At 38.6% G+C, this 21,164-nt stretch overlaps 1 protein-coding gene across 6 annotated transcripts in view; it reads left to right on the top strand.

Moving 5' to 3' along the window:
* Nucleotides 1–21,164, top strand: part of LOC144500511 (poly [ADP-ribose] polymerase tankyrase-2) — a 75,331-nt gene that overhangs the window by 14,824 nt on the left and 39,343 nt on the right. For all 6 annotated transcript variants that reach the window (XR_013498985.1, XR_013498984.1, XM_078223552.1 and 3 more), the window contains 7 exons: nucleotides 3,697–3,792; nucleotides 4,207–4,243; nucleotides 9,850–9,925; nucleotides 10,654–10,748; nucleotides 13,372–13,438; nucleotides 14,604–14,790; nucleotides 20,251–20,372. Coding sequence is in view for 4 of the 6 variants with exons in the window: in XM_078223552.1 (XP_078079678.1) it covers nucleotides 3,697–3,792; nucleotides 4,207–4,243; nucleotides 9,850–9,925; nucleotides 10,654–10,748; nucleotides 13,372–13,438; nucleotides 14,604–14,790; nucleotides 20,251–20,372 (680 nt within the window). In the remaining 2 variants the exon portion in view is untranslated. The remainder of the gene's footprint in view (nucleotides 1–3,696; nucleotides 3,793–4,206; nucleotides 4,244–9,849; nucleotides 9,926–10,653; nucleotides 10,749–13,371; nucleotides 13,439–14,603; nucleotides 14,791–20,250; nucleotides 20,373–21,164) is intronic.

Raw genomic sequence — 21,164 nt, 5'->3', positions numbered from 1 at the left:
ATATATTATGTTGTTTAGCAGGCTAACAAAATCGGGGCAGCCCAGCTTTAAATAGGAATTTGGATCATTGTGAATGGGTGCATTTCTGTGAAACCAGTTTTACAAGGCAAAAAAACAATTTTCTGTTGTTGAATTCTAATACTATATTTCACAAGATGTTGCTACTTTTGGGAAGTCCAAGCTTTGTGATTTCAAATATTAGAGTGGCACCAATAAATCAAAAGAGGATTTACTCACTGGGAGGAGTGTAAAACTTGCTGCTGCATGGTTCAGTTGAGGTGAATAATATAGATGTATTTAAGGGGAGCATGAACAATGCCACCTAGGTCAGATGGCCTGATTCTGTGCTGTAATTACCATATCATTAGCATTTTTGTGGCAATGTACCTTTCTCCAGAGCCTGTTAATTTTTTCAAGGTGACAGATTTTTCCGCTTTGAATAATAATTTTCATGCAGGATAAAAAAAACTTTTAAAAACCTTGTTTTATTACTTTTGTTGGTTGCTCTATATGTAATTAGTAGCACAAAGTGCTTAGTTATTGCAAGCTGGCAGGTGAGTAGAAATGTTGACATTTCATTAATCCCTCATTGGCATAGTTAGTGGTTTGCAACTTTGCAGCAACAGATTCATTGAGTTTTGGGTTGAACCGTATGCAGGTGCACTGACTCTCATATACTTCCAATGGACTGTGGACAAACCAAATACCAATAAAGCTTGTGATTGCAAGCCGCAAAACCAAGACTGCAAAATGAGCCCAATATAGATGCAATAATATCAAGTTCTTTGTATTGAGATTCTTGACTGCAGCTTCTGCATGAATGCTTGCCCTGCTTTCATGTTGAAATATAGTTACTTTGACTTTTTCCATCACTATATCAGCTGCTATACTACTTAATTATGGTTAATGAGAATAGTGAATAAAACAGATTGTAATATCAATAAGAAACTTGGATTTGCATTGTTTAATTTTTAAGTCAAGTTGGTTGTTACACAAATATTTGGATGTGCATATCCAAACGAAAGGAGAATCCACAAAGATGTGATTTAAAAGCATTCTCAACAGTGAGACAGCTGTGCTGGGACAACTGTCTTGAAGGTGCTGACATACTTTTTAAAGCTTTCATGTACTGCTTGCACCAGGATAACTTATACCAGTAATTCTAAAAATTTTATGCTGTTATTTTAAGAAAAAAGGAAATGTTCATTCTTGACCACGACAGGTTTAGATGCTGGAAGGCAAATGCAAGCACTGAAGGCAAAAGACATCCTGGGGCTGTGGCCAGTTTTGTGGGTTGGGCCAGCTTCGAGAGCAGTGTTTTTTTTAAACAAGCGCAAAATACCTTAGAACCGCAGTTGTAATTTAACCGAGTGTAATTTAAAATTCTATGATCTTTTGAGCTAACTACACCAATTTCAGGTGAATTGTGCCAAAAAAAACTCTAGTACAATCAGCAGAAACTTCAGGGTTTATGTCACTTTTTCAATACCCACTAGCATCAGCTATTTCTCCTCCCTATCAGGTTCTGTTAGCTCAGACTGCCATCTAGGCTGTCCCGAAGAATACATTTTTGGTGGCAAGAGAGACAAACATTTTCATGAGCTATGAATATGAATGGGTACTATCTCCACAAAATTCCTTTGGTCTTATAGTGCAGTCCTTATACTTGTATTTAATCCTGCTGCTGTCAATTACAATTATGCATTGTAATTGACAGTAGCAGGATTTCAATGCTGCAATGTAAATGTAGTTTTTTCTATGTTTCTATCCTGGATGAGTACATGGGACTTAATAGGATGGAGGGTTATAGGTAGACCTAGACGGTAGGGATATGTTCGGCACAACTTGTGGGGCCGAAGGGCCTGTTTGTGCTGTAGTTTTTTCTATGTTTCTAAAACTTAAGATTTTAATTAGAATCCTCCAAATTCCATTATTTTGCAATAGTCTACTGTGAAAACAGGCCACTTAGTCAATGCCAGTATCCATGCTGCAAACAAGCCTCCCATTCCTTCATCTAACTCTTATCAGCCTATTCTTCCATTCATTTCTTCCATTCATTTCTCCCATGTTTGTCCAGCTTTCCCTTAAATGCATCTGTGCTATTTATAATATTTTATCATTTGAACTGAAGGATTTATTTATTGACTGAATTTTGCAATTGGTGGCAAAGCAATGGCGCTTGGCCCTGACCTTGAAGAAAAAGCTGCCCACGAAGTTATGTCTGGCTTTCCCCTTTCTGACAGCAGTTTAAATCTGGTGCGAGTCTTTCAGCCTGCAGCAGCAGTGATCTCCAGACACAGGGAAGTAACCAATCACACTGAAATATTCAGAGCAAACCAGAAAGTTAAGGGCACTTAATATCTTAGTACCCTTCCTTATCTGAAAATTTAAATGCTGATTAAAGGTAAAATATTCAAGAGGAACTGGAAATGGCTATTTAGCTGCTCAAGCTTGTTCCACCAACTGGTCTACAATTAGCTGATTTTCTTCTCTCGCCTTTCAATATAAACAAATTGTAAAAAGGTAAACATGTGGAATATTTAAATCATACTGGAGAAAAAAATGACCTTCCGTAAATGAGCTTTTCAAAACCAGTGAGTTTGAGTTTTAAAAACCCAGTTATGCCTCCCTCAACAAGGCGTAACATTTTTGCAAAGGTTTTTACACCAAGATTAACAGAGTAGAAATTCTCATCTGTTCATAAAATTTCCCAGACTGGGTCAATCACACAACTTCTGAATTTCTTTGTTATTCTGTGCATGCCCAGATTCCAGAAGTTATGTCTGATTCAGTGAAATAATGACAGGGAGCATTGCTGTTGTGGACCATTAAATTGCTGTTTGGTAGTGTGGTGATTATGCCATTGGACAAGTAACCCAGAGCCTAGGTTAATGAGCCCATATTCCTCTGGGACCGTTCGTCAACTTAAATTCGGTTTTAAAAATCTTCAAATTGAAAACTCAGATCAGCAATAGTGACCATGTAGCGTCAGATTGTTGGAATAGCCCAAACAGCTCACTGATAGTTCTTTGGGAAGGAAACCTGATGATGTCCTTGCCCGGTTTGGCCTATGTATGATGCTATTTATTGGAATTAATATTTGAATGTATGGATCGATATTAATTTTATTTGCATCTGTACTTTTGCTTTGAAGGATTGCTACTAAGTGAGTTCCTTTAATAGCAAATTTTATTGATCAATACATGGAAGTCACATTAATTATTGTTTGATGTTCTTAGACTAGTTAAAATGGGTAGCACACCGTCAGACCAAAATGATTCTAGGGAAGTTGGGGAACTACCTCTTGAGGTGAGTATCGGATATTCCGAAAATTGAAGGGGGCGAAGGACTCTGGGAAAAAAAAAAATTTTAAACTTTAGGTGCTATTTTATGTTGGTATTTTTATTTTCTGAACAGGCACTAATTTCTCCAGGTTTGCTCCTGAGATGAGTTATGATAGTTACAGATATTAGCAATATTTATCATTGAAAATCCCAAAAGAAGCATCTCCCACTGGCTTACTGAATAAATGCTGGCAATTATATTGGAATGGGAGTTTTAAATGCATTTTGTGACTCGTCTATAATTCTAAAATACAACATGTTACTATACCCTGTTCTATTTAATATATAAGCTCTATTTAATATATAAGCCCTATTTTCATTGGTGCCTTGATTTTCATTCTTTTCATTACAGTTTTGCTCCAACATGGAGCTGATCCTCATATTCGGAATACAGATGGAAGAACAGCATTAGACCTGGCAGACCCATCTGCAAAAACGGTATTGACAGGTGAGCTTTGCATTACTTCATTTTATATCTCTAATTAATGGAACATGTTAACTGAAGTAGAAAGAGTAGAGTGGGTCATATTGACATTCCATTATACTGAATGAAACTGAGCAGAAGCAAGGAATATCTTGCTGAGCTTCTCTTATATCTCAAAGTGACCATTTGAAGAGTGACTTTCAAAGAGGCCAAATGGGATTCCAGGTGGGAGAAGTGCATAATATAGTCCAGCTTGTATGACATGCAAGGTAATGGTATGGGAAAGAAATTAAAGAATTGCAAAAGCAGCAAGAAGGAAAATTTGTTTTATGTACACACAGCTATTTGGAACAGTAAATGTGAAGTGGAATGGTACCAGACTATGGGATATCTGGATATTTAGGAATGTTGAAACGTTTAACTGTTTACGTTTTACAGGTGAATACAAAAAAGATGAACTGCTGGAGACTGCAAGGTATGGATACATCTTTTGAAAGCTAGTTGAATATTTCTATTTCCTGATCAAGGGAGTTAGTCGATGTGTAATTTTTTTTGTTAATATTCACAGTTTGGGTTTGAAGCTCACAGCCTTCTGTCCCAATATTCATATGATATGCACTCTTAACAATAAGAATACATGATGAGAAAGTTGATGTTAAATTCACACGTAACTTTGGTTAGATCCCACTTGGAGTTCTGGTCTGTATTGCAAAGACTTTGAGGCACAGGAGATGGCGTTGAAAAGATTTACAGTGGCACAAAAATACATAATTTATTTGAACTGTGTTGCTTGTGAATTAAAATTCTTAGTGATCAGGAAAGGCCTGCGATATTCCAATTTTCTCCCCCAATTGTCACCAGTCCAATATTAAATAAAATTCAAATGATATTGCATTCTGTATTGCACTCTTAGATTTTGGTCGCCTTTTTATATAATATTGAAGAATGTAATATTCCTATTAACAATTTCTGTATCAAATTATTGAATACCTTTTGGAAATGTCGTACGAGGAACGGTTGAGGACTCTGGATCTGTACTCGTTGGAATTTAGAAGGATGAGGGGGGATCTTATTGAAATTTACAGGGTACTGCGAAGCCTGGACAGAGTGGACGTGGAGAGGATGTTTCCACTAGTAGGAAAAACTAGAACCAGAGGGCACAACTTCAGGCTAAAGGGACGATCCTTTAAAACAGAGATGAGGAGAAATTTCTTCAGCCAGAGAGTGGTGAATCTGTGAAACTCTTTGCTGCAGAAGGCTGTGGAGGTCAGGTCATTGAGACAGAGATAGGTTCTTGATTAATAAGGGGATCAGAGGTTATGGGGAAAAAGCAGGAGACTGGGGATGAGAAAAAAATTGGCCATGATTGAATGGCTGAGCAGACTCGATGGGCCGAGTGGCCTAATTCTGCTCCTATGTCTTATGGTCTTAAAGAATTCCCACTCACCTGAAGAAGGGGCTTGGGGCTCTGAAAGCTTGTGTGGCTTTTGTTACTAAATAAACCTGTTGGACTTTAACCTGTTGGACTTTAACCTGGTGTTGTTAAACTTCTTACTTATGGTCTTAAATACAGGTATATTACATTAATGGTTCTCAAATACCCTGCCAGTTATATTGTTTAAAAAAAAAATTGTCAAACACAATTTCCTTTTTGTAAAACCATGTTGACTTTGTTTGATCGTACCATGATTTTCTAAGTGCATTGTTAAGACTTCCTTCATAATAGATTCCAGCACTTTCCCCATGACTGGCAGGTTCTGTGTTCTCTCTCCCTCCTTTTTTGAAGTGTAGATACCAGCGTTGGACTGGGGAGGGGGCAGTTAAAAAGTCTCAACAGGTTTATTTGGAATCATGAGCTTCCTTTTTTGAAGAATGTTGCATTTGCTAACTTCAATCTGCTAGAATCGTTCCAGAATCAAGGGAATCTTGGAAAATCATAGCCACTCTCTCTGCGGCTATGTCTTTGGGATTTAGACCATTGGATCCTGGGGATTTGTTGGATTTTAGTCCCTTAAATTTTCTCTAGTACTTTTTCTCTACTGATATTAATTACCTTAATTTGTGCTTTCTTTATAGCACTCCTCAGTGGACATTGTTCTTAGTGCAAAATCAAGAATATATGACCAAAGGTGGTCATAAAGCTATATTGTGGATGGTTAAGCTGCTTTGTAATTTGTAAAAACAAAATCTTTAATAACCTAGGGGGTTGTTTGTCTATATTTCAGGGTTCTCTGACCAAGCTTACTTTCCATTAGGTTTATTTTATTGATAAAATGTTGCTTAGTGATTAAATAATGGGCATCCTTTGATCTACGAGAGATGATGGGAATGGTAACATGCGTGGCATGTTTGCCCAAAGAGGACTGCTTCATTGGTGAATTTGTCCTTCCATGTGATCCTGAGGATTTCAGAGATTGAAGTTATTCAGCTTCTTTTGGCTGGTGTTTGTTGTCCAGGCTTTGCTGCCATACAGCAATGTGTTGCAGACTCGGGCCATGTGTAAGGGCATGGGAGTCCCTTATGAGGTCTCACTTCGGTTTGGAGCTGTACTCTGGACTTAACACTTAATGAGTGACAATACCAAGTTCTGTGTTCAACAACAGTTTAATTGAATATTGAGTAGTGATAAATAAAATAGTAATACACCAATTCAAATTGATAATATAGAAAGAAGGTAGAAAGGTAACTATTGAAAGGAGGAAGCATTTTATATATCAAATGAGAGGACAAAGTACAACTCCACTTACATAGAATCCCTACAGTGCAGCTGGAGGCCATTCGACCCTTCGAGTCTGCACTGATTCTCTAACAGAGCATTTTACCCAGGCCCTATCTCCGTAACCCCACATTTACCCCGCTCATCCCCCTAACCTACACTCTTTAGAAACACAGCCAATCTGCCTAATCTGCACATCTTTGGACTGTGGGAGGAAACCGGAGCACCCAGTGGAAACCCATGTAGACACTGGTAGAACGTGCAACCTGCACACAGTCACCCAAGGCTGGAATCGAACCTGGGTCCATACTATGCATGCTACATTACAGGTATATACTATATTACCAATGGTAACCCTAGTTTGGTCTGTTCACAACGGTTTCCCAAAATGAATAACCCCAAATTAGTCCATTCCATGACATGAACCTAATTTGGTAAAGATTCCCCTTGGTTCTTAACGTCGCCAAGTTTCCGAATAACCTTACATAGGTGGGAACTTTGGTCAGTTAGTCTGTTCCAGGTTCTTCCTCCCGTAGTGTCCACTGGTTGACTATTCCACTCTGACTGCAGCAGCGAATCCTGAAAACAGTGCCCCTTTAAGCCAAAATTGGTTCCTTTCAAAGCTTTATTCAGAGACTTTTTCAAAATAGTCTGGAAAAAACATGAATTCTTATAAATTTTCCTCACAGGCTTTGCAGACTTGGCAATATTCAAGTTGTTTATGCATCTTTTGATGGCATCTCCCATCAGTCCGATTGTATGTATGTCCATTGATCAAACTCCATCTCCTGATTCCACATCATAGTTGATCATCCCGCTAAGGTCTATTCATGAGCTGGCTTGTAGTTCAAGGGTTATTGAATGCCATAAAAATAAAACAACTTTTATTAGTCTAGCTTAGAAAGGGAAAGTGGAGATACAGACCCAACACCAGGTGTGAATGGCCAATATGGAAAACAAAGTCTTGGGAAAACATCAGGATAGATTATTATTGATTAATTATTTGATTTCAGACAAGGTCTACAAAATAACTTCAAATATTCAATAATATAAAAGCGAATTACTGCAGATGCTGGCATCTGAAACAAAAACAAAATGCTGGAAGATCTTAGCAGGTCTGACAGCATTTGTGGAGAGAGAACGTTGCGAGTCAGGATGACCCTTTGTCAGCACTTTTTTTTGGTAAAAGGATTCATTGAACAGGGGGAGGACTCCTGCTCACAGATGTGAGCACAGAGATGACGGCGGTGGGAGAAAGGTTCAGCATCATGTTGAGCCCTAAATTCGTTGAGATGGGGGCATAAGGTTACAAAGTCAGCTCTGAAGGGTCACACGGGCTTGAAACATTAGCTCTATTCTCTCACCACAGATGCTGTCAGACCTGCTGAGATTTTCTAGCAGTTTCTGTTCAAATATTCAATGTAGGCTTAAAATCAAGAGCAAAGAAGAAATAAAATGCAAAAATCCAAAATTGCAGAAGTTAGTCGCTGCTGACCTATATTTGTAGAAGAGCATCGTGGTTCTGTTTGCTGTTTTTCTATGCTCATTTTATTAGTTGGCCAAGTTGGTGGCTTTTTTTTCCAATGTGTGCACTGAGCTGTTTGTCAAGATACAGGTTGTCTGTCACCGTAGGTCCAAGGTAGCAGAATTTGCTGACGCGTGTTAAATCAGAGTTTGATCACGGGTGGGTGCACAATACCCTGTCCCGTAACTTTCTTGACACTGATGGGAGGGAGAACATAACATAGCATAGGACAGGCGATCCACGCAGAATTGGAATCAGTTTTGTGTCTAGTGCAGTGTTAGTGTACAAAAGTTCTCTTAGGGTATGCTGACCTTTTTCTTGATTTGATAGGTTTTGGACCTTGCCCTGTCTGATCATGTGTAGAATTACACTCCTTCCATGTTAGGGAATGCATAGGTCTGAGAAAAAGATACAAAAGCATGTAGGAGTTGAGGCTCAACATAACTGTTCTTTATAATGGATTCTGAAACCTGTTTGTCTCTCATTCATTTCAACCCATGAGTGCTCTCTAAACTATCTCAAAATGTGAAACTGATGTTTATATCCCAGCAATCCTGTAATTAGAATGGTGACAAAGAACCTCATGGATCACTCTACAATGCTAAATTTAGAATACTCTGGGCTATCTTATTTGATTTAAAACAAAATATAGGTGGGGGGGCGATTCTCCCAGTCTGCTGTGTTCCTTGAGTGAATTGGAAATCGACGTGGAACTGATTACAATATGGAAATAGCAATATGCATCTGATTAGCGTGCCCGGGACTGAAGTATCTGCCACCCCTTTCTCCCCTGCCAGGAGTAGTTCCCTCCAATGGGAGTTACTCCTGTTCCCCACTAAGGGGAATAGGCGACCTGACCCCACTGGGTGGGTGGGGGGGGGGGGGGGGGGAGAGCCATTGAGACCCCTTCCCCTCCCCTCACCCCACTCTCCCAGTAGATTGGAAGTAAGGGGGGCCCCGTTGGGCAGTGCTAGTCTGGCACCATGGCACTGTCCAAGGGACACAGGCATCGGGCAGTGCTGAGGGGGCTGGGGCCAGAGGGAACCGGGACTATTGGGGCGGGGGGGGAGACATAAGGGCTGGCTTGGGGAGGTCTGGGAGGCCAGCGATTGGAGGTGAGGGGGGTTGTGGGGCTGGCCAGCAATCGGCCCAGCTGGCAACCTGGAGTCCAGCAATGCAGGGCCACTGCGCATGCGCTGATCTCTGTGCTGACAGATCGGTGCATGCTCAGTGCATGCTCAGCGCTATGCTGTTGGCCTCTCGGGCAGGAATAGGCCCCACCCACTGATTTCCAGAGTGAATCCCGTTAGGGCACTCTGTGATGCCCAGTGTGCCGGAGATTCATTTTGGAAAGCATGCTAAAAAAGCTGGCGGGATTTACTCCCAATTTCCCGCACTTAGAATTTTTTGGGGGAGAATACCAGTCGTTATTTTATTTTAGGTTAACTTAAAAGAGTTCTAATAGCATTTAATTACCAAATACCCTTGCATGAAAGTGGTGCTATGTTGCACTTCTCCACATGGTGTCATCAGATCACTACATTAACAGTGAGCTTCAGCATTTTCAGTACAGTGCATTTCTGTTTAGTGCAATGAAGGGCTTTAGTTTGTTTATACTTGAATACCTGTAAAGTACGGGATGCTGTAATGTAAAAGTTATTTGAAGAAAGATCTTTAAGCATTGATTATAAGTGATCAATATTTACACTAACATGTAAAATACCTGCAATTCTGCAAATTGAAGTTTGAAAAGTGATCCTATAACAATTTATGCAAAACTTTTGGATTGATCAGTTTAGTCGCATAGAAAGAGGTGTAATTTTAAAAGATTTATTTCTAGGAATGGAAACGAAGAAAAGTTGATATCCCTACTTACACCATTGAACGTAAACTGCCATGCGAGTGATGGTAGAAAGGTAAGAATTGCAGTTGTTACTGTTAGGCAGGTAATGTACACAAAGTCCTTGGTTGTGAAATTGTTGCCTTTTGCCCAGGAATGGAAGAGCTGCCCCACTGATAACAGAATAGAAGTCCTAGGTTTTTGCTTGAAGGATGGAGTACCCCAGTCAGAAATAAATGTATTAAAGAATTTGACTTGTAGTATGACCCAAAGTAGCCCTAGGGATTCTAAATACAGCACAGCATTGATTCCTCAGTCACCCAGTAAAATGAACGATGTTATTATAAATGTAATTGTCTAAGCCCACTACTGGGATCACAGAGATTTGTGCACTTTTCTATCTGTAATATCAAAAAATGAACTTAATTTATTTGATGTATTATTTTAAAAGTGAAGCCATATAAATTATTATAACAGAATGAAGCAAGTTGTACCTCATAAATTAGTGTGGTGCTTTTGGGAGGGTCCTATAGAAGATGAAAAGAAACACACTGATAATTACTTGGGAGAGTGGCGTGAAAGTGATTGGATGGGGATTGATTAGAAACATTGAAAACTGGCACTAAAAATAATGAATCAAGCATCATTGGTGGACTTAGTGTTTTGTGTCAATTTTGATCCATCAAATAATGTAATGTACTTGATTCTATTTATGTAAAGAACGATGTAGCATTTAACTATTCAAGTGTAATGTTTTATAAATTATAATTTCACGAATTAAATATTTTCTCTATCTCTCTACAGTCTACACCACTTCATCTAGCTGCAGGATATAACCGTGTTAAGATCGTACAGCTGTTACTTCAGCATGGTGCTGATGTTCACGCGAAGGATAAAGGGTAAGTGTCAGCTTTAGCGTATCTCCTAGGGAGGTTTAGATGTGACAGGAAGTACCAACAGCTATAGGTGTCAAGCCAACATCAGGCTAAACCTTACAGCAGATCCTCCCCTTGACTAAGTTGTCTGTTGTAATCCTTTGTATTGTGAACTTAAAAAAATAAGGTAGGAGATGATAAAATAAATGCACAACTTTGTATCCATTTTTCCATGAAAAAGACAATTTCATTCCTAAATTGCTAGAAAAACATTCCAGAATCAAATGCAACAAAATAGAAGTTTGACTTTTATTTGTCACGGTGAGTCGGTCACCGATTCAATCGATGCCCATTGATGTAGGACAGTTGGCAACCTGCCACATGCAATTTCTTGAGGTCCCATTTGCAGTTCACAACCTTTATTGGCTGGCTGTCATTTTCATGAAAAAAAAAACTAGAAATATTAAGTCATGTTGATTCAAAGAATTAGAAGCTAACATGATTGTCCTGTGGGTATCAAAGGTTAATTATATATTTCAAGGTAGGATTTTCAATTATGAAAATTGGCATCGTGCTTGAAATATCTATTTGGGTAATGTGTCTGCACATTGGTTATGTGCAAGTCCTTGTGTTTGAGGATCAGGTTTTTTGGTTGTGACATTAATGTTTCGAATGTAGCTGCAAACAAATTATTCTGAATGCTATTTTTGTATCATGAGAATCTATGGGCTGGAAAATTGTCTTTGTTCTGAGCATGTTAAACAAAAATCCTGACTTTGCTGACAAATTTAAACCAAAATGCATAATTTAGTTTTTTACAAAATTTATTATTAAAAACAAGTAAAATGTGTTATTTATTCTACATTCTACAGATACTTTGCTCATTTTAATCTTTTTTTGTGACTCCAGACAGTTTTTATTTTTGGCAAATTATTTTTTTTAAAAAGCTCTTTGGGTTTAAAAAGATGCCAACCCCTAATGTAGGGCATCATCTAACTCAAGGTGAGCAATAGCACAGGAAGAACCCTAGTAGTATAAATACTGTGCAATTTCTGTTCAACACACTGCAGATGTTAGATACTGTTTAATGCGAATGTTTGCCTATGTCACACTAAAAGATACCAAGATAGTCATTTCCAGTGTAAAGGAATAGAATATGCCATAGCCACATGTCTCCAGCTGCTTTGAAAACCTCCATTGTTTACTTAACATTAAAGGTACATGTATCGCACTTTAGGGACAGAATATTACATTATGTTGTACATGTTGGTCTTCATAAAAGAGCATGTCCTATGCTGTACCATAAGTAACAATTGTGCAGATTCGACATCTGAAATTCTGTAGAGGTGAGAACATCCAAAATACAGAAAATGGGGTGCAAGTGGAATCAATTGCTGAATTGTGAGCATGCATATTTTATAAATGTCATATTTTTTTTTTAAATGAAAAATCACTATCCAAACAGGGATGGAATTAGGAATGCATAATTTTGCATTCTGAAAAATGCAAAAATTCACAATTGACCAAGTACTGCAAATTATTACTTCCCTCACTTATCCTACAAATTATGTAGATAATAAAGAATTCTGAACACACACTAAATTTCATAGAATCCCTACATTGCAGAAGGAGGCCATTCAGCACATCAGGTCTGCATTGATTCTCTAACAGAGCATCTTATTATCCAGGCCCTATCCCCATAATCCCATGTATTAACCCCGCTCATCCCCCTAATCTACATATCTTGGGACACCAAGGGGGAAGATACCATGCCCAGTCAACCTAACCTGCATATCTTTGGACTGTGGGAGGAAACTGGAGCACCCAGAGGAAACCCACGCAGACATGGGGAGAACGTGCAAACTCCACACACACACAGTCACCCAAGTCTGGAATTGAACCCAGGTCCCTGGCACTGAGATAGCAATGCTAGCCACTGTGCCACCCAACGCAATGTTAGAAATCCCTGAAATAGGTTTCCCCCCTCAAACTTTCTCCACTTCCCCTCTCTGTAATGTAAAAAAACATCAAAAGTAATTGTTTTTAGTAATTTATGTTTCGTCAAATGAAATCTTTAAGATATTTAGGGTTTTGAAGATTACTTTGTTAATGAAGGGGATTGATGTTTGTGTTGGCACTGGAGGATATGCACACAAGGTGCTTCAAACTTTAAACGTGGTTTAAGGTGTTCCTCTTAGACTAGCTTCGTGACAATTGAAGGACTACAAATCCATCGTAAAAATAGAGAGAAGTGAGTGTATCTGAATTGTTAATGTAAACGAATGAGAAAAAGGAAGATATTGAATAGAGGAAAGAATAAATAAAATACTTGCACCGTAAGGAAATAATAACCCATCATGCAATACACAACTAAATTTTCCAGGAGGGTAATGCAAAGGTGCGTGCATTTTTTGTAAAGTAGATAAATTGTATTCCAATATGTTGAAGGCCAATTAGTATAATAAAGGTGTATGTAACTTTGTGTTACTTTGTGTAGCATTTACTTTATCGTGACAATGGAAAAACTGCTGCATTGGGTGAAGAGTTCGAAATAGACAGTGCCACAACGTTTAGTTTATTAAAGTTTAGTTTGAAACTATTCTGAATATTTCTCATAGGCTATTAAAAAAAATGTTTTGTATTTTAGAGACTTAGTACCTCTTCACAATGCCTGCTCCTATGGTCATTATGAAGTTACAGAGCTTCTAGTTAAGGTTAGTATTTAATCCTTGTCACTCCATATTTCGGAATTATATTAAACTGGTGAGGATGGTATGTAGGGAGTTAAATATATTGATGAAGAAATGCTCTGGAACTGGATGATGCAGTAGATTAGTTACTATCATTGTGTCTCTAGAACCTGTGTTCAGATTCAACCTGGGCTAATGGAATGAAAGTCTCTGGCTCCTGTACTGGATCTTAGAAATTTCAGTCCAGCGTGTAGTGCTTTTAGGCCCATCACACAAAACATCTTGAATTCAACACTGAATTCATACCCTTGCTTAGAGGGAATAGGATGGCTCGTGTTACATGGAAAATGTACCACTGATTGAGTTGGGGCAGAGTGGGGGGGCTCTACTTTGCATCTGACCATGCAATTGAAACATTAATTGTGTGTTTAAAAAAATACATCCCCAAATTAATATAATTTGCCTTAATGAGTGCAAACTTTATTTTTGATCTAGGCTGCGGTAAAACACAAGGTATTGATACTCAACTTGTAAGAGGAGACAGTGGCATAGTAGTATTGACACTGGACTCATAATCCAAAAACCCAAATCATGCTTTGGAGACCTGGGTTTGGATCCCACCATGGCAGCTGATGGATTTGAATTCAATAGAAAAATCTGGAATTAAAAGTCTAATGGTGATCATGAAATCATTGTCAATTGTCATAACCCATCTGGTTCACTGATGTTCCTTTAGGGAAGGAAATATGCCATCATATCTGGTCTGGCTTATATGTGACTCCAGAACCACAGCAGTGACCTCTGAAATGGCCTAGCAATCCACTCGAAGGCAGTTAAGGATAGACAATAACTGCTGGCCCAGCCAGCGACATCCACTTCTGATGGAAGAATTTTTAAAAATTATATACTCAGTCTGATGTACAATATTGCTCTCTCTTTTATGTCCTATTTAATTTTATATCCACTTTAACTATTTAATGTTATCTAATTTCACCTGTCTCAATTGACACATTCCATTTCTAGATGGTATAGACACCTTAAATTTGTTTCTTGATTAGCTCTGGCAATTTATTTGGTTGACAGCCGAACACTTAAAATGTACAAGCTCATAGTGTTACTGAAGACGTTTAATATCATATTTCCTTAAATTTAATTTCTTATTTTTGAATTTTATAACTTCTGTTTGCAGCATGGTGCCTGTGTGAATGCAATGGACCTCTGGCAGTTTACTCCTTTGCATGAGGCTGCTTCCAAGAACAGAGTAGAAGTATGTTCCCTATTGCTGAGCTATGGTGCTGATCCAACATTGCTCAACTGCCATTCTAAAAATGCTATTGATTTAGCCCCTACACCACAACTGAAAGAACGGTTAACATGTAAGTTTTCTGCAACCTTTTCTCATTTACAATGTTGCTTTAAATAAAACATGTAGTAAAACTATTGGGAATATTTGTCCATGATAATGTTTATAGCAAGTGTGGTTTCTCAAAGGTTCACAAACACATGCCTAAAGGGTCTTGAATGATGCTGATATCAAAAAGAGAAATGAATGAGGCATAAATGAGCCCACTTTATTTTTTTTACAATTTACTTAAGTTCTGTGGTATATGCCACCTGACCCAAGCACTTTTGTAAAAAGGTTATTTGTGTTTGGGGCAGCACGGTGGCACAGTGGTTAGTACTACTCCCTCACAGCGCCAGGGACTTGGGTTCAATTCTGGCCTCGTGTCACTGTCTGAGTGGCGTTTGCACATCCTCCCGTGTCTGCGTGGGTTTCCTTCGGGTGCTCCGGTTTCCCCCTACAGTCCAAGATGTGCAGGTTAGGTTGATTGGCCATGCTAAATTAACCTCATGTCAGGGGGATTAGCAGGGTAAATATGAGGGGTTATGGGAATAGGGCTTGGGTGGGATTGTGGTCGGTGCAGACGCGATGGGCTGAATCGTCTCCTTCTGCACTGTAGGGATTCTATGATTCTGTTTGTCAATGAGCAAAATAACTTCCATTTGTCTAGTACTTTTCAAATCCTGGAAAATTCCAAAGTGGTTCACAGCCAATTAATTTAAAAATATTGACACTGTTGTAATGTGGGGCATCTCAGCAGTCAGTTTGTGCATATCACAGAACTATAAATGACCGGATTATCTATTATAATCTATAACATTAGTTGGAGTATGTTGGCTAACATACTCAAGATTTTCCTTGCTCATTTTAGGTGTGTTTGTGATATCTAATCCATTCCTGAGAGAATGACTGGTCTCAATTTAACCAAGATGTGTACTCAACTCATGCCATTTCTGATACTTTTATTTTTCCCAAGCTTATCCAATAATCTTCGTGATCTTTGATATGCTACTTACCACAAACATGGCTTAAAAATGCTTGAATCTCTCTTGCTGTTCTTAGCAATCTGACTTTTTAGTGGCTTTATACTTATTCTAATACTCTTAAATATAGATATGCTGCTACTTTGTCACCATTTGTGAAGTGATTTTGCATGTTCATTCTTCTAAGCACACCAGTAAAACCAGCTCAAGTGGAGTGTCCCATACCACTTTTAGTTAGCACTGTATATTATAGTGAAGTCATGTCATTGAGCAGTTTAACTTTATGAATTTAGTTTTGGTTCTTGTTGGCTATGGGAAACTTGACAGTAGCATTCTCGTGGCACTAAAAATTACCCATCCTAAAAGTTGAATACTGCACGTGTTTATGAATGCTTACACAACATTTGATTGTTAAAAATCTATAGTGTAGTGGAATTTGTGATGTAGCCTGTGGCTGACCAGCTGAGCGTTGTTCTCTATAGAGGTTGGCATCTGCAGGGAAACTGTTGTGTTTTCTGATTTTAACTGACTTGCATGTGCCCCTCAACCTACTTGTGTTTTGCATATATTTCTATTTTATCTTTAAATAGATTTGATGTCTTTATTTACCCAATGAGGTAAAGATTTTGTGATGCAAATCAAAATCTAACATTCAAATCAATATAACTATTATTGGAAGTAACTATATGTAAAATGTAGTGCATTTGTGTTATACAGATGTTTCAGTGGAGTAATTGTTGAACAATCAGCATTTAAATGAGAAGCAGTGTTTTGCTGGAATGCTGTTCATAATAGTTGCCCATTTTATATTGGGAAGAAAGTAAGCTTTTTGGTTGATCCAAGTTTGGATTTGAGTAAAGGTGCATTATTGGCCCGGTTAAAGAGATCGGATTAAAGGATAAGAGATGGGCACTTCCTGACTACTGGGTGTCCTATTGAGGAGTAGTGTTGTGGCCTCAACTATTCATTGCATTTGCTAATGACTTAGATGGTGAATTAGAAGCCATATTTGCTGATGATACAAAATTGGCAGCATTGTAAGTGGCATAGTTGAAAGTGCACTATTGGAAAGGGATATTGATAAATTACATGAATGAGCAAAACTGTGGTGAAAGATTTTCATTGTATAAAAATGAGATCATCCATTTAGGCCCTAAAAAGAAAGAACATAGTTTTTCACCATTTAGAAACTACCAAGAGTGAAGGTCAAAAGAAATTGGAGGTTCAGGTAAAAAGATCATTATAATGTCATAGAAAATAATCAAAGGCCATGCTAGCCTGGTCATACTTATGCTATGTTCTGATTAGACCATATATGGAGCAGTACAAACACCTAGAAACATAGAAAATAGGAGCAGGAGTAGGCTATTTGGCCGTTCAAGTCTGTGCCACCATTCAAAATGATCATGGCTGATCCTCTATCTCAATGTCATAGTCCCACGCTCAGCCCATACTCCTTGACATCTTTAGAGTCCATAAATATATTTCCTCCTCAAATATATTGTGATAGAACCATAGAAAATTACAGCTCAGAAACAGGCCTTTTGGCCCTTCTTGTCTGTGCCGAACCATTTTTTGCCTAGTCCCACTGACCTGCACTTATAGAACCTGGGCTCCACAGCTTTCTGTGGTGGAGAATTCCACAGGTTCACCACTGAGTGAAGCAATTTGTCGTCGTCTTAGTCCTAAATGGCCTACCACATATCCTGAGACTGTGACCCATTGTTCTATACCCCTAGCCAGAAGAAACAACATCCCTGTGTCCAGTCCTGTCAGGATTTTATAAATTTCAATTAGATTCCCCTTCATTCTTCGAAATTTCAGTGAATACGGGCCCAGTCAACATACCATTTGCCCAGCTGCTTGCTGTACCTGCATGTTTTAGTGACCAGTATACTAAGACACTTGGGTCCTATTTTATGTCAACATTTCACATCACCATTTTAATAATGCTCTGTCATTCTGTTTCTCCATCTGAAGTAGCTAACTTCACATTTATCCACACTTATTGCAGCTACCATGCATTTGCCCACTTGCTCAACTTGCCCAAATCCCTTGAAGTCTCTTAACATCTTCCTAACCACTCACATTCCCACAAAGTTTTGTGTCATCAGCAAACTTGGAAATATTACATTTGATTCCCTCATCCAAATTCTTGATGTATATTGTGATTAGCTGGGGCCCAAGTACTGAGCCCTGCGAGACTCCACTAGTCACCACCTGCCACTTCAAAAAATACCTATTTATTCCTACTGTTTCCTGTCTGCTAATCATTATTCAATTCATGCCAATGTATTACCCCCAACGCCATGCACTTTAATTTTACACCCAAACCTTTTAATGGGACTTTATCAAAAACTTTCTGAAAATTCAAGTACAATGCGTCCAATGGCTCTCCCTTTTCTATTCTGCAATGTCCTCAGCAAACCTTCAGTAGGTTTGTCAAAAATGATTTCCCCGTCATAAATCCATACTGACTCATCCTGTTGATATATTTGAAGTGTCCCGTTATCAGATCCTTTATAATAGACTCTACCATTTTCCCTACAACTGATATTAGGCCCCCCCCCCCCATCCCAATCTGCCAAGACGAGTCCAGAATCTACAGAATTTTGGAAGATGACAACCAATGCATCCACTGCATCATGACTGCCACCTTTAAGTACTTGAGGATGAGATTATCAGACCCTGGGAATTTGACAGCTTTTAGTCCTATTAATTTCTCCCGCATTATTTTTAAGTAATTTCCTTCAACACCTTCTTCTTCCTCACCCTTGGCTCATTAGCATTAGAAAGTTATTTGTGACTTCTTCCGTGAAGACAGAACTGAAGTAGTTGTTTAGTTACTCTGCCATTTCCTTTTCCTCTATTGCAAGTTCTCCTGTTTCAAACTGTAAGGGACCTACATTTGTCTTCACTAATCTTAGGCACCACAACATAGCTGGCATTGAAAAGAATGCAGTGTAGATTTAGCAGAATTATACCTGGATTACAAGGGTTAAATTATGAATGGAGATTACAGGCTGGCATTGTATTCCTTGGAATTTAAGAGAACGGGTGATTTGATCACAGTTTTCTAGATACAGTTGGGTCAATAGAGAGAAATTATTTCTACAATTGGGTGGGGTGTCTAGGGCTAGTGAAACAGGCTTGAGGGGCTAAATGACCTACTTTTCAGTTCCTATATTCCTATGTTTACTTAAACAAGAACAATTTCCAAAGTTTATTGCGACTTTTCTAATTCTTTCAAAAGGGCACTACTTTAAAAAGTATTTTTCCTAGACTTTTTTTTCCCAACTTCATGAAGGCTGAGTTGCAGAAACTGAGCTGCACAGTAGAGGAATAACTTAAGTGATCATGTCTTCAGTTGCTTTATCAGTAACCTTCCTTCCATCATAAGGTCAGAAGTGTGGATGTTTGCTGATGACTACAATGTTCACAATCCATGACTACTCGGATACTGAAGCAGCTGTGTTTGTCCCTTTGCAGTAAGATCTGGACCATATTCAGGCGTGGGCTGATAGGTGGCAAATAACATTGTCTGGCACTTGTGTGACAGAAATGACCATTTCCAACAAGAGGGTATTGGGCCCTCTCTCTTGACATTCAATGGCATTACCATTGCTGAAACCCCACTATCAGCATCCTAGAGCTTACCATTGACCAGAAACTGAACTGGATTAACCTTACAAATGCTATGGCTGCAAGAGCAGGTCAGAGGCTGGAAAGTTTGTGGCGAGTAACCCACCTCCTGACTACCAAAGCCCATCTACAAGGCACAAGTCAAGATGGAATACTCTCCACTTGCCTGGATGAGTGCAGCTCCTACAACGCTCAACACCTATCCAAGACAAAGTAGCCCTCTTGATTGAAACCCCATTCAGCATGTTCAACATTCACTTCCTCCACACTGACATATAGTCTGTACTAGCTACAAGGTGCACTGCAACAACTGATCGAGGCTCCTTTGACAGTACCTTCCAAACCTGTGACCTTTACCATCTAGAAGGACATGGTCAGCAGATGCATGGGGAGTCCACCACCTGCAAGTTCCCCTTCAAGCCCCACACCATCCTGACTTGCAACTACATCGCCGATCCTTCACTTTCACTTAGTCAAAATCCTGGAACTCCCTGCCTAACAGCACTATGGTATTCCTACAGCACATGGCCTGCTGCAGTTCAAGAAGGTGTCTCGACATCAGCTTCTCGACAGTAATTAGGATGGACAATAAATGCTGGTCTAGCCTGCAAAGCCTGCATCCATAAGCAAATTTCAAAAAATGGATTGCAGAATTTTGTATTGTTTGTAAGTTTCCACAAATGTATTGAATTCTTTGTTAAAAAAGAACGGTAGGTGAGTTTTAAGCATACAGTATATCAATGTGAGTATAATCGCACAGATATGTTGAACATGGAGAATTAAAGCATTGCAGTAAAATGCTGATTTTTTCATGTTTAAATTTTATACAAAGTAAATTGTTAGTGCTTTGTTCTAAATTACCTTTCTAGATGAGTTCAAAGGACATTCGTTGCTACAAGCTGCAAAAGAAGCAGATATTATCTGTGTAAAAAAGCATCTATCTTTAGAGAATGCCAATTTTAAGCATCCTCAGACTCATAAGACTGCATTGGTAAGAATTGTATTTATTCTGCTGTAATGTTTATTTTCTTTCCTTCCTTTCCTTTCCTTTTTAAAATAAAAAAAAATCACTTTGTTTAATTAGTTTACTGTGAAAGTAAATTATAGGCTGATTTATTTATTTGAGCTTGATATATGATGTATATTCAAAGATAGTAAATGCACTGAACACACTGGCCAGTTATTCAATACACAACCCATTTTCTTACAGCTTCATATCTTTGAACTGGTGAACGATTGGTGACAAAGTTGTAGCTTGTTAGCAAAACTATGAACCGTGTGAAAGGAAGATTTTATCAAGTTGGTGAAACAAAACCTTAATTTTGAGCTAATTGAAGTTTTGCTTCTTGAGTTCAAGATTATTGCTTTGTAATACCCAACAGCATCAAACTTTTCATTGATGCAGCGTTTCAATTCAGTTAATTTATAATGCCTTTAATTTATTTAAAATATGTCATGTAAGATAAGGATAAAAGCACTTCTACCTTCAGCATTGTAATGATTCTCAGTACCATTCTGTGACATCAAAGCTTTTCATGCCAAGCTTAACATTTATAATATTAGAATGTTTTTCTTTTTAATGTTGTTAAATTGATATATATCCCAGATGAATAATAATCTTGACTCAAAAGGATTAATTGACTATTCCTGATAGTTTATTTGTAATCTGCCGCTGATTACTGGGCGGCACAGTGGTTAGCACTGCTGCTTCACAGCTCCAGGGACCCGGGTTCGATTCCTGGCTTGGGTCACTGTCTGTGCAGAGTCTGCGCGTTCTCCCTGT

Source organism: Mustelus asterias, chromosome 11 (genome assembly GCF_964213995.1).
Source record: "Mustelus asterias chromosome 11, sMusAst1.hap1.1, whole genome shotgun sequence".
Classification (NCBI taxonomy): Eukaryota; Metazoa; Chordata; class Chondrichthyes; order Carcharhiniformes; family Triakidae; genus Mustelus; species Mustelus asterias.
This window is presented reverse-complemented; position numbering and strand designations above follow the sequence as displayed.